Source organism: Poecile atricapillus, chromosome 3 (assembly GCF_030490865.1).
Source record: "Poecile atricapillus isolate bPoeAtr1 chromosome 3, bPoeAtr1.hap1, whole genome shotgun sequence".
In the NCBI taxonomy this organism is placed as follows: domain Eukaryota; kingdom Metazoa; phylum Chordata; class Aves; order Passeriformes; family Paridae; genus Poecile; species Poecile atricapillus.
In genome coordinates, this window is record NC_081251.1 from 46840281 (window position 1) to 46852713 (window position 12433).

Sequence of the window (12433 nt, forward strand, 5' to 3'; positions counted from 1 at the left end):
GGCATTCACACAGGTTATCTCCCAGGAGGATTTCCTTGGGAAAAAAAATCAATCCATGACCCTGCTTTAATTATTTGCTGGGTATAAACAGGTCATGTGATGAGAAGGAGCAGAGGGGGCTGGGATGATTGAGTGACCTTGAGATACAACTCTCAGCATGGTTTCTTCTGAGGCAAGCGAAAATCCCTCAGAGCTTTGGTTTCTTTTCAGATCTAAATTTTGATGAAGTAGAAACCTCTGAAATTCATGCCCCAGAGCCACTGCCAGCTTGATAATGATCCTGTTTCTGGAAATGCTACAAAGCTGCTACCTCTCGTACCTTAAAACCAAACCCAGTGGAGGATTCCAAGCTCTAAGACCCAAAAACTCGGGGACCTCTTGGGTTAGCAATCAGGGAATGTGGGGCGGCATTGAATTGCTTCTGGGGCTGGAAAGGGAAAGCTGCAAAAGGTAAAAATGAAGTGCTGAAGCAAGCATGAAACAGGAAACGAGTCAGCCCCGGCAGGCGATGATGAGTGCCGTGTGGGAGGGACCGTGCAATTACATTTTTTGTGCTGTGAGAACGAACATGAAATTACAAGCCTGGTCCAGACATCAGCGATGAGGAGCAGGCTCCACAGGCGGAGCCCTCCTCAGGAAGTGGGGGGTGAGGGGCAGGACTGTGGGTCTGAACACCCCTCTGGCTCTCTGCCTGCAGCCCCCCTTCTCCTCACCCTTCCTCTTGACCTGACCATGCTCCTTCTGGCAGGGCAGCTGGCACCGCTGCAGGAGTGGATCAGGGATCCCCCTGGGACCCCGCTGGCTGAGAACCAGGAGTCCTTTCCCTTGTCCGCTCCTGGGCTGGCTCAGGGAATGGCAGGTAGAGAGCATGAACAAAGCCTTGGATGCTACAGCCTGCAGTACAGTCATTCACAAACAAAACTGGCCTCATCAGCTGGTGAACAAGTCTCTACAAAGGGACTGGACAGAACCTGGATGCAGGGGGTGGGGGAATCCCTACCTATTTCTAGGAAATCAAACTAAGAAGCTTCATTTGATTTTAAGCAGGGCAGGAAGGAGTTACTTCTAAGTGTTAAGGAGGCAAAAATGATCTGAGAGTTTACAAACACATACTAGAGTTCCCAAAATAGCTCTGACTAGTCTGGAAGGCATCAGAAAGATCCTTATTGTTTCATGTATGCTTAGAGTGGCACTACTGCAAGTGATGCTAGTGTGTGCAGTAGAAACGTGGCCTGAAAAATAACTCTACGCTTTTTTTTTATTAAGAAAATTTAAATTTCGTATCAGCTGCTGCTGCTTAGGATAGTAATAATTCTTACCCAGTGACTCTGTGGAGCACTGGCACTCTCCACAAAATTGCCATGTGCTTGGCCAAAACTCCACATGACTGTGAACCATATTAGTGTAAGGATAGCAGAACTGCGTGGGAAATCCTTTACTGGAGGTGGTGGAAAGTTTCTCTTTGTCCTGTAGGACACCAGGGGTTTTAAGTCTTGCCTTACAGGGCTGACACAAGCATCATCACCAATGGGAGGAAGCAAGACTCCATGCCTGACACTACGTGTGTGGGGAAGATGTTGCAACAGCCAAAAGAGGCAACGGGACAGGCTGCAATACAGTCCCCCAGTGTAGCCTTTGAAATGGGCGTCACTCTAAACAGATGTGTTTTTCCCCTTTGATTACTCACTTCCTCTAAAAGCAAAAGGAGCCAAATGTTCATTACAAGCCAAGAACTTTTTTTTTTTTTTTGTATTATTTAATGGCAGTATATAGCTGCTAGTCACACACTTTAAATCATTAGTGGCATGACCATCTCTTTCCTTCCTGACAATTGCTGAGAAATGGCAGTGCAGACAACCAACTGCTTTTTATTTACCTCTCATAAATCAGGAGCAGTCAGGCCTCCTTTGTTCAAACCCAAAAGAAAATAAACCGGTCAGTAAAACATTACCACCAGGCTAAGTAATACCCACACAGGTTCAGGAATCCTGCACTCTAGCCCACTGGGGCTCAAAGCATCTCCATCTGTTTCCTTTCAAAATATTTAATCAGAGACAAAAGTGACAGTGGGGGAAGGGAGTAGGAGATCAAGCGAAGCTGGAGAAAACCACCTCTTCCCCACGCCAACAATGAGCTCTGTACTAACATACTTAAGCCAAAAGAAGGATGACTGCTGAGGAGAGTGACCAGAGACTTTAATCTTAAGATTTTGCAAGGAAAAACATTTCCTTTCTCCCACAGGAGCTGCCAGTCTGGTGTGCTCCCCATTCCCCTCCCCTCTGCTGGCCAAGCTTTCCTCCTGTGTCAAAATTCCCACTGAAGCAGTAGTCAGCTAGATAAACAGAGCAGTCCCCAGATGCATCCCCTTGGAGGCTGAAGTAATAGGTCATGGGAAACAAGCAGAGGCAACCATTTCCTCCTGATACTGTGGTCTCCAACGAGCATTGCTCAAACTGAAGCTTAACTAAACAAGCCAGAACTGAATTCCAGTTGGAAAAAAAAAAAAAAAATCCATTGCTGAATTAGAAATCATGTTTCTCCCTCAATAAATTAAAGCTTTTAGGCTCACCCTGGCTTAGAACCCATGTGAATTGCAATGAAATGTAAATTGAGTGTGTGCTACTTGGTCAAAAAAAGCACCCCTTCCTACTTCTTAAAGAAGGGACAAAAAATATTAATGAAAGTAGGAAAACCTTTCTACATGACGCCTGTGGTTACAGCTCTTTGGGTCTCTCTTTTAAGGAATTCTGAAGGACTTCAGCCTGACTCAGAGGTCAGGGGGAGGTATTGTCTATTGCCCTCAAGTTTGGGAAGGATGGGGTGACACCTCCATACTGGCACCAGGAGATGAAGCCAGGCAAACATGACTCAGTTCTCCAGCTCATCAGCAATGCATTTGAAAAGCCAAATTAATTCTCCCTTCCCAGACACTTTTTCCTCAATACAAGTGATTTCTGCCATAAAAAAAAAGAGCAGGAGATACCCACAGCTATGCTCCCTCTCCCTGCCAGGCCTGGTGTCATACTTTTCTCAAATTTTCTCCACCTCAAATCCAGTGATTTTTATTTAAAAATCTAAATTTCTCTTCAGTATCAGTCAAGCAGGTTTTCACAGCTTTTTTAACGTGTGAAGAGGGCAAAACTATTCAGAGAGATTTAAACTGGGAGGCAAACAGGTCATCATAGGATTTCCTAGGGATCAGGAGCCTGAAGAGATTTGGCCAGAAGTAGGTCACATACTTGTCTATGAAAACAAATAATTAGTCATGTAAAACTATACACTGGGTGGTTTCCAAAGGGAACAAAAGACATGGCAGCAAACCAGGCGGAAATGGAGATAATATAGGACACTGTTTCAAAGCCATTTTGCAGACTGGATCTGCCTGCCTTGTTCAGGGAAAACTCTCCTTGTTTCACACAGGGGAACAGCAAGCAGGCAGCTTTCTGTCTACCAGAGCCTCTCCAGACACTCTTATTGCTCTAGAGAGAATGACACAAGCCTATTTTTTTCTAACAAGAAGCAATTCCCACCCTCAGGCTGAAATCAATAGTAGTTAAGGCTCTGCATTAGTATCTGTCACGGGTTCTTCAAGAACCCTACCGAAACAATCAGGCCTTGCTGTCTGACTGTGAAGCAAGCACCTTTCAGGGAGGATGCAGCCTGTGATCCACATCCCTGCGACTGGGTACTGCCGGCAGCAGCTCAAAGGGGTGAGAACAGCTTGAGAGCTGCTGCTGCTCCCAAGCCAGGGCAAGGCATGCTTGGAAACTCTCTGGCTCCTTCTGTCAACACTTAGAAAAAAAGTTACAGAAAGAGGTTAGCTGTTTCCTAAGAATTAATGACAGGGTCCATGATGAAACAGGGACTTTGCTTGAGAGTAGAAACTCACAAGAGGAGGGAGTAAATGCAGGTTATGAAGTGCTTAGCTGGCCCTTGTTTTTTGGTGCTGTACAACAGGGTTTAATGGGATCCTCCTTGGCTTTGGCACTGAAAGGATGGAGTTGTGTTTATCAACACATATTGAGCAAGCCCTACCAAAGTACTGCCAGTAGAAAGAGAACAAAACTGTAGCTCTGCAGCTTGGACCAACATCTGACAAGTAAGCATGACTTGTAAAGAATAACTATAAAAGAGCCTGTGACAGGGCTCAGTTTGAACTCACATACTCTTTAGAAAAAGCTACAAAACTCTTTGATACATTTCTATAGTGTATCAGTGGTCGGCTGTGCCCAGCACCCTGTGCAGCACTGCAAAATGGCAGAGAGGGAGGGAGGGGGGAAGGGGGGAAGGAAGGAGGGAGGAAGGGAAGGGAAGGGAAGGTGCGGGAAGGGAAGGGAAGGTGCGGGAAGGGAAGGGAAGGTGCGGGAAGGGAAGGTGCGGGAAGGTGCGGAAGGAAGGTGCGGAAGGAAGGTGCGGAAGGTGCGGAAGGTGCGGAAGGTGCGGAAGGTGCGGAAGGTGCGGAAGGTGCGGAAGGTGCGGAAGGTGCGGAAGGAAGGTGCGGAAGGTGCGGAAGGTGCGGAAGGAAGGTGCGGAAGGTGCGGAAGGTGCGGAAGGTGCGGAAGGTGCGGAAGGAAGGTGCGGAAGGAAGGTGCGGAAGGTGCGGAAGGTGCGGAAGGTGCGGAAGGTGCGGAAGGAAGGTGCGGAAGGAAGGTGCGGAAGGAAGGTGCGGAAGGAAGGTGCGGAAGGAAGGTGCGGAAGGTGCGGAAGGTGCGGAAGGTGCGGAAGGTGCGGAAGGTGCGGAAGGTGCGGAAGGAAGGAAGGAAGGAAGGTGCGGAAGGTGCGGAAGGAAGGAAGGTGCGGAAGGAAGGAAGGAAGGAAATAGTGCTCAGAGAGGCAGCTCCATTGCACAGAGGCACAGCTCTTAGACCTGTTTGAAATAAAGAAAGAATAGTACAGGAGTGATAATAGTGGTTATACTAGAAGGCACACTACAAAAGAAATACCCTACAAATTCTTTTCTGGATTACTACATTCAGACTCATAACCAATAAGTAAAATACCCTCTTTGCTATGGCACCATGGAGATCCTGTCTTTGCTGTTATTTCCAGGCATATTCTCATTCATCACCTTTGTTTCATTTTTTGTTTTCAAAGAAAAGACAACGAAAAAAGACATTCTCTTTAGGACATGCATTGAGCAGTAAACTTCTGACTAGGAGCTAATATGAGTTCAGGATTTACTGAAAGCAGCCCTGAAGCATAAGAGAGAGCTTTTCCAAACCACATTCCACTCTTTCCCTGTCACAAGAATGACGCTCAGTGCTACACCTCCTGCTGCATTTACCTTGTCTGGCTGTATATTCATTGTCTTCAATCAGTCTTGCCAATCCAAAGTCAGCAATCTTGCATATTAGGCCGTTGCCCACCAGGATGTTTGCAGACCGCAGATCTCTGTGTATGTAATTCATCCGCTCGATGTACGCCATTCCCGCGGCCACCTGCAAGCAGCAGGAAAGACAAACCATGCATTTAAAACAAACTCAACACATACATGGGCTACAAAGCACGTACACCTCAGTGCTCAATACTCTGAAGACAGACCTGGGCCGCCATGTCCACCAAATTCGGTAACTTCAAAGCTCTTCCTTCTCCATCCTTTAAGAAATCTAGCAAACTCCCTGCAAATTTGACACAATAGAGAGATGTCAGGAAAACAGCTCATCAGAATGGAGGTGCAGCAATGTGTGCAATATTAAAGACAGCAATGTTTCAAGTTCAAGGGACAGCTTCAAAAAACCCCATAATATCTCCAAACTCTCCTATTGTACTCGCTTCACTCTTTAAGCTGGCTTGCAGAAAAATGCACCACTAGAACAATGAGAGTTGCAGGGAAAGGAAACAGGATTGTCTTAAATTTTCCTGACCACTACCAAGAAAGTTGATCTTTCTTAACTTTTCCAGTGCTCCTTAAAACTACATACCTGCTGCTCTCTAAAGCCCCAGCTAACTTCAAAGCAGCAGCTCAGTTCCAAGCCACACAGGTTATGGAAGAAGTCAGATCCCAGCTCAACCTGCTCCAAAAGAAAGGTCAGGCTGGAGCCTGGTGAGCCCAAGGGGGATAGCATTAGCAGAGGCTATTTTTCCTTAGACATTAGCAGTGCTCCTCTAGGTAACTCAGAATTAAATACAGCATGAACCATTACTTTTAGAAGACAAAGAAGAGATGAAATGAAAGCAACTTTAGCAAAAGTTATAAGAACATTGCATTCCCATGCCAGGGAAAACAAGAAAGTACCCTGTAGCTTTAAAAAAAGAGCCTAAGATGTTATAGCTCCTGTCCTAATCTTGTATCTGAACAGAGAAGTGTAGCAGTCTCCTTTAAATAAGGTCAAGGAATTGGTTTAATAAATAAAGGAAAATGACAGATGATTAAGCGTTTCTCCCTTGATAAATCATCAGCCTCAAGCTCAGATCCAAAGATGTAAAATGTTACAGTACAAACCAGTAAAGTAAGCCAAAATAAACCCTGTACTTCAGAAGGGTTTTGAAAAGTCTTTATTTTTAAAGGGAAAAAGCATATGCTTGTCACTGAGACATATGATTAAAGTGTGAGTTAGTCAGGGCTTGGATGCCTCTGAGGAGGGAGGTGGGCAAGCACCTGCCAGGAAAATAAAAGTCAACTCCAAATAGACTGAAAGAATGCACTTAAAATTTCAGAGTGTATCCTCCAATGTACAATGAAACTTCCCTGAGAGAACTTATGTTTCCTATTTGGTTCATTTGCTTTTCCAAAACAAGCAGATTTTTTGCTCTCCTCTCAGCACCCCTGCTGGAGATCTGATGAAGCAAAAAGTTTTCTTTTTCTCATTTTACTACACTGTTACCAGCTAAGTAGCTTAAGGAAGAGACAAAGGAGAAGGGCAAGGTGAAAGAAAAAGGGGAGGGAAAGAATAACATGTGCATATCATGTATTAAGATGATAATGGGGTGGACTGAAAGTGAAGTGTGATCTGAGAAGGAGGTGCAGTGAGACAAGATTCAGGATTGGCTAAATGAAGAAAAAAATCCTAGGCCAACAAGTGAACACTGAAAGAAGATGTCCTACGAGCTCTCTGATGCCAGAAAAAGCTAGGATCTTGGAAAGCAGCATGTAGTATCATCAGACTCAGAACAGACAAATCACTTGTCAGGGAAGTTTAGATGCTGATGCAGTTGGAATCACTTAGCTTGCACCCATTTCTCTTTCCCCCAGTTAGAACAGATTTTCTTTGTACATCAGGTTTTAGGCCCAGTTCATAGTGGAATTCATCATTCTTCTGAAGCCAGAGGTGACTTTAGTTTCCTGTTCCCTCTCTCCTCCCTTGCATGCACCCCATTGTACCTCCCTCTGTATCCCCAAGGAGCACCAATAAAGAAAAAAATATGATCAAGCACAGCAGCTCTGGCTTCACCTTTACTCATGTACTCTGTGACAATATAGATAGGCTCTTCAGATACCACAGCATAAAGTTGGACCAATTTGTCGTGTTTTAGCTTCTTCATGATTTGGGCTTCCTCTAAGAAGGATTCTGGAGACATGGTGCCAGGCTTCAGGGTCTTGATAGCCACTTTAGTATTTCCATTCCACGTACCTACAATCACAGACATTTAGTTAGCTTAAATAACTTCTGCTCCTTTTTCTGCCTGATGCCTAAGGCCTAATGTAAGCAAGGAGAAACATAGCAAGGACATTTAACATAGGGTCTCTTTTAAAGAGTTTGGTTTCCCATGTTGCCTTATCATTATATTCCTCCCACACCTCCTTCATAATCTAGTCTTTTTCTGTTACACTGAAAAATAACACTCCCATTGGCACCGGGGCACAAGTGCCATTGTCCTACTCAGACAATGTTTCCAGTGATCTCCACAGAAACCTTCTCTGAGTAAGAAAGGTGGGACTGCTGAAACTCATCTTTGTGTACTCCCTTGCTAACAAGTAATTGCTACGGACAGCAACACAGCTCCAGTCAGATTTGGGCAACAAAGCTGGTTAAACCAGAACTTCTCATTTGCAACACATTTTGGTTTTGTTCTGAGTCAGATGAAAAAAACCCAACATCCTCCTGAGAAACAAATCCTGAATTGATTTCATTTTAGAAACACAGGTGTGTTTCCAAATTGAAATGTGTCTTTTTCCCTTCCCTCCTTATCCCCGGGAGCTGCTGACAGAAAATGAAGTGTTCCTGTCCACTTCAGTTCGCTCTTTATTTGTGGTCAGCACTGAAACGGACAAGTTTCATAATTTTTCAGACATCACCTACCAAGACTTCTAGAACACCCAAAAGCCTGCACAAGAACCTGGAGAGAGCTGGGAAAGGCTGACTCAGGGCATCCTGCAAGAGGTGGAGCTTCACTTGAGTATTTGCAAGGGGGAGGAGGAGGACTGGAAAGAAATAAAACCCAGAAGACCTATTTATGTTAACAGTGGGGTGGTTTTTTGGTTTGGGTTTGGGTTTTTTGTTTGGGTTTTTTTTTGTGTTGGAAGGAAAAGGAAGGAAAATTAAAATAGGCAGAAATACCACTTTCCTTCTGCCTTCTGGTTGTCCTTTGCCCAGACTAGCCAGAACCCTGCTCCAGAGTCAGGGCTGACATAGCTTTGAATTTGATCTGTAGATAGGGAGCTGCTGTGTGATAAGGCAGAACAACACTAAATTACTTCAGGAATTAATCACATTAAAAAGTACTCCCCAGCACTTAAGCATGAGGATAGCAGAAAGCCCACAAAGCACACAAAGGCTGCGTCATGAAAAAGGTGTCGTGTATAATAACCCAGTTTGTCTTTGTTAAAAGTACATGAACAAATAACAATAGCTCAGCTGCTTCATGGGAACTGCTTAGGCCAAAATAACTTTATCATGAGCTTTTTCAACCTTCCAGAGTATAAAATGAACCATAAAATGGGTCCTTTTTTGTGCAAATGCTCAGGTCCCAGGTCCACCTTGCCTGGCTGAGGATAGCAGAAGAGCAGTGGAGGAGCTGCTGCTCCTGTGCTGCTCCTCACTTTTAAAAGGCAATCCCAAATGTCTGGGGGGCCTTGAGGCACATGTTAGTCAAAAGTGTGCAGTGCAGGTTTGGTTTTCATTGTGCCTCGATTTCCTTCTGCTAGTTCAGTGCCAGGTATCATTGTTCTGTCAGTGGAATAATGCCTTGAGTTACCAACTCTGCTGCCCCAGCACACTTCAGTAGTACTCCTAAAGCCTTCATTTCTCTCAGTCCTTCAAACCACAACTGAAGCAGTTCTTTGCTTTAGTGACACTCCTGTGTAAGCTGGAAGGATGTGCCTTTGCCTCTAATTTCAGGAAGGGTGGACAAAATATTTTCTAATGGGTGACAGGAGTGTGTTTTTTCAGGAGTCACTGAGGCTTCAGACTGCAGTGTGCCATCAGTCACGGCCACTTTGCAGGGGTACCACAAATTATATGAACCAGGAATAAAACCAGAGTTTCATGGGCACCAGACTGGCTTTAATAAAATAGGACCTCACCTCGTGTGTTAACAGGATTAATTGTGTACTACAGGTTTTAATAAAAATCCCAGGACTCATACTGTTACCATGAAGTGTTTTCAGCAAGTCTGTTTTTAAACAGTTCTATGAATTTCTCCAGTTTAAAAAAAGAAAATCAAACAAAAAATGTTAACTTATCCTCTCAGCCCCGATTACAGTTTAAATTCTTAAATTTTCTTGTTCTGTTTTGGTATATTTATCTAATAGAAAAGTAGCATAGACTTCCCTCTGAATTCCTCCTATATGTAGTTAGTTACTACTTAATGTGTTTTTTATTCATTTTTACTGTGTTAATCTGCTCCAATTTGGTAATGCTTCAGGGCTGTTAACATATTTTTTACTATACATTAAGAAACATAATTTCATAGTTGTAATAATAATTTTTGCGTTTCTGACAGATACTTGGTACTGGTACTTGGCACTTTATTTCTCATATCTCATAGCTGACTTTTTAAAATTTTTTTAAAATTTGTTCCTTTAACTTGTATAGATTTAAGGTCTATGGCACACAGAGCTTACCACTAAGTATTGACATCAACTGCAAACTTGTGCATGCATTCAAGATGGAGAACAAGAAGGAGAAACTGCAATTATCTGGAAATGCCAATAGAAATGTAGGCAGCTTTCTTTTCAACAGGTCAACTGTAATTGTGTGAGATTCTATAAGTTTCTATATTTCTAGTTTATAAATTCTGTAAATCTCACAGATTTGCTGCTGTGCTCCTTGCTGTAGTCCTGCAATGGGAAACAGCTGCAAGAGCCCAGGAGAACCCGCTGGTTGTTTTGGCTGTACATATTTTTGTGTCACTGCAATAAAAGGAGTGGTCAAACTACCCCCTCAAATTTCTGTGAAGACACAACATATAGTGATTCTTTATTTGAATTGGTAATTTTAGAGTCTATGCAGAATGCAATTTGGCACAGAAATTGAGCCACATCTCATGAAATGGCCACTGTATTGTGTTTTAATGCCATGGCCATACTAAGATTTATGTAAATTATAAATTGCTTGTTGTTTTATACTCATTAAAAGAAGGAGGCCAATGATGGGAAAGTTAAGCTGTCCAGTGTGCAGAAAACAATGTCAGTGGATTTCGAAAAGGTCAGTATTTCTGGACTTCAAAGTGGGGATTCATCTGGGCCTGGCAAGTTTTGCCTCTGTTGTCCCTGGTCTCTATATTGGGTTACAGGGTTCTGCTGCAGACACAAATTTCAGAGACTTGAAGAAGCGGATGCATGAGAAAGCTAGCTCAATATCAGCAGTATCAGCCTACTGATATTTGCCATTATTTTTAAATTGGGAGAGTGGATGGAAACATTTTCATAGTCTGATTCCATCAGTGCTACAACACATGAAGAAAAAAAAAAAAAGTCTACTTACCAGATTAATTTCTGGTTAGCCATTCTGCCTTACAGGTTTAGCATCATTCCTATTTTAATACCTAGCAATTGTGTAGTCACCCAAGTAAACCCAATGCAATTAATGAATTTTAATGCCCTAACCTGTCATACCACTGTGTGCAAGTGAAAGGAAGCTACCCCATGGATTAATCTATTTATGTTTAACTGTTTCAGGCAATATAAACTAACATTTCATACTATTCTGATCTTTTAGCTTTAAGATCTATACTTGAAATGTTTATTTCTGCCAAGAGGGCCTTAAAAGATCCATCCAAAGCAAAATATATTCTCTGCCTTACCACGCCACACTTCAGCGAAACACCCCTGACCAAGCTTCTGTTCCAGAAATAATGAATCACGTGCAACTTCCCATGCATCTTTAGCCAATCCAACAGTTTGTGGGGTATTATTCGTAGCAATCACAGTTAAGTTAAAACACAAACCATCAGCTTTCTCTATAGGAGAGGAAATTAATAAAAAAAACACACTTATAATCCAAAATTATGCATGCATTGAGAAAGATGGAAGGTGAGGGTCTCTCAGTGCTGCATTAAAGTTCATTTGCAAACACTGCTTTTTGGATGCTTCTTTAGAGGTAAGGACTTCTTTTGTTAGCTTGCAGAAACAGGCTTCTTGGTATAGCCAAGAGATTACTATGTGAGCCTTGATTTATTATTAAGACAGTGGTAATTTGTCAAAATCAAGACCTTCCAAGGAAACATGGATTCTCAGTTTTCTTTTGCCATCAATTATAGTAAAAGTTGAAAATGAAAGAATTTCAAAGTCAAAGACTTGATTCCAAAGACATTTTTCCTAACAGTTTGAGCTTTACTAATTTTTTTTCCTTACGGGTCACAATGTCCTACATTTTCACCTTCCATCTTATAATCCCCACACAGAAAACTATTTTTAGAGTAATTATTTTGCTCCATACCCATCCATACTTCCCCAAACTGCCCATTTCCCAGTCTCTTGATCAACTGTAGGGATTCTCGTGGAATTTCCCAGACATCTTTGGTTTTGACAGACAGATCAGTAAGCCTTGGCATTCCTTTATGACAGGGGACTACTAAGCGGCAGCAAAGACCTGCAGCTCTCTCTGATGGAGCCAGAAGTGAAGCCAACAGCAAAGGAGAGGAAAGAAAAAAAAGTGTGACATGAAACAAATACAGTAAGCATAAAAACAATGCTACTCACAACAGCTGTTAGTTGCATACCACAAAGCATCCTGGAAGATTAGGAATTGAACATTGAAACATATTCATTTGAGACAGAACAGGAAATATTTCAGTCTCTGCACAGCCTGAAATGGAAGGTGACCACCATTGGTTTTTTCTGTGGACCCAGGATTTTCCCCCTCCCACAATGCTGCATTATTATAGCTTTTTAAAAATAGTTTGTCAGTTGCAAGCTGAATCATTTCTGTACTGAGTAAAAGAAACAGGGAGCAGATTAATTACTCTTTTTTTCCTGAAAAATCACAGCCATGAAAATTTGGTGGACTTTTTGTAGCCTGGGAAAAGGCATTCTCTATATTCTTCTCTGTGA

At 42.9% G+C, this 12433-nt stretch overlaps 1 protein-coding gene across 7 annotated transcripts in view; it reads right to left on the reverse strand.

Annotated features, from left to right (window-relative positions):
- Positions 1-12433, reverse strand: part of FYN (FYN proto-oncogene, Src family tyrosine kinase) — a 138343-nt gene that overhangs the window by 16576 nt on the left and 109334 nt on the right. For 5 of the 7 annotated variants that reach the window (XM_058835462.1, XM_058835461.1, XM_058835466.1 and 2 more), the window contains 4 exons: positions 11820-11984; positions 7392-7571; positions 5542-5618; positions 5285-5438 (listed from right to left, as the gene is read on the reverse strand). In XM_058835462.1, the coding sequence (XP_058691445.1) occupies positions 5285-5438; positions 5542-5618; positions 7392-7571; positions 11820-11984 (576 nt within the window). Of the gene's footprint in view, positions 1-5284; positions 5439-5541; positions 5619-7391; positions 7572-11184; positions 11341-11819; positions 11985-12433 lie in introns of all 7 variants that reach the window. The other 2 variants (XM_058835467.1, XM_058835468.1) reach the window with 2 other exon arrangements.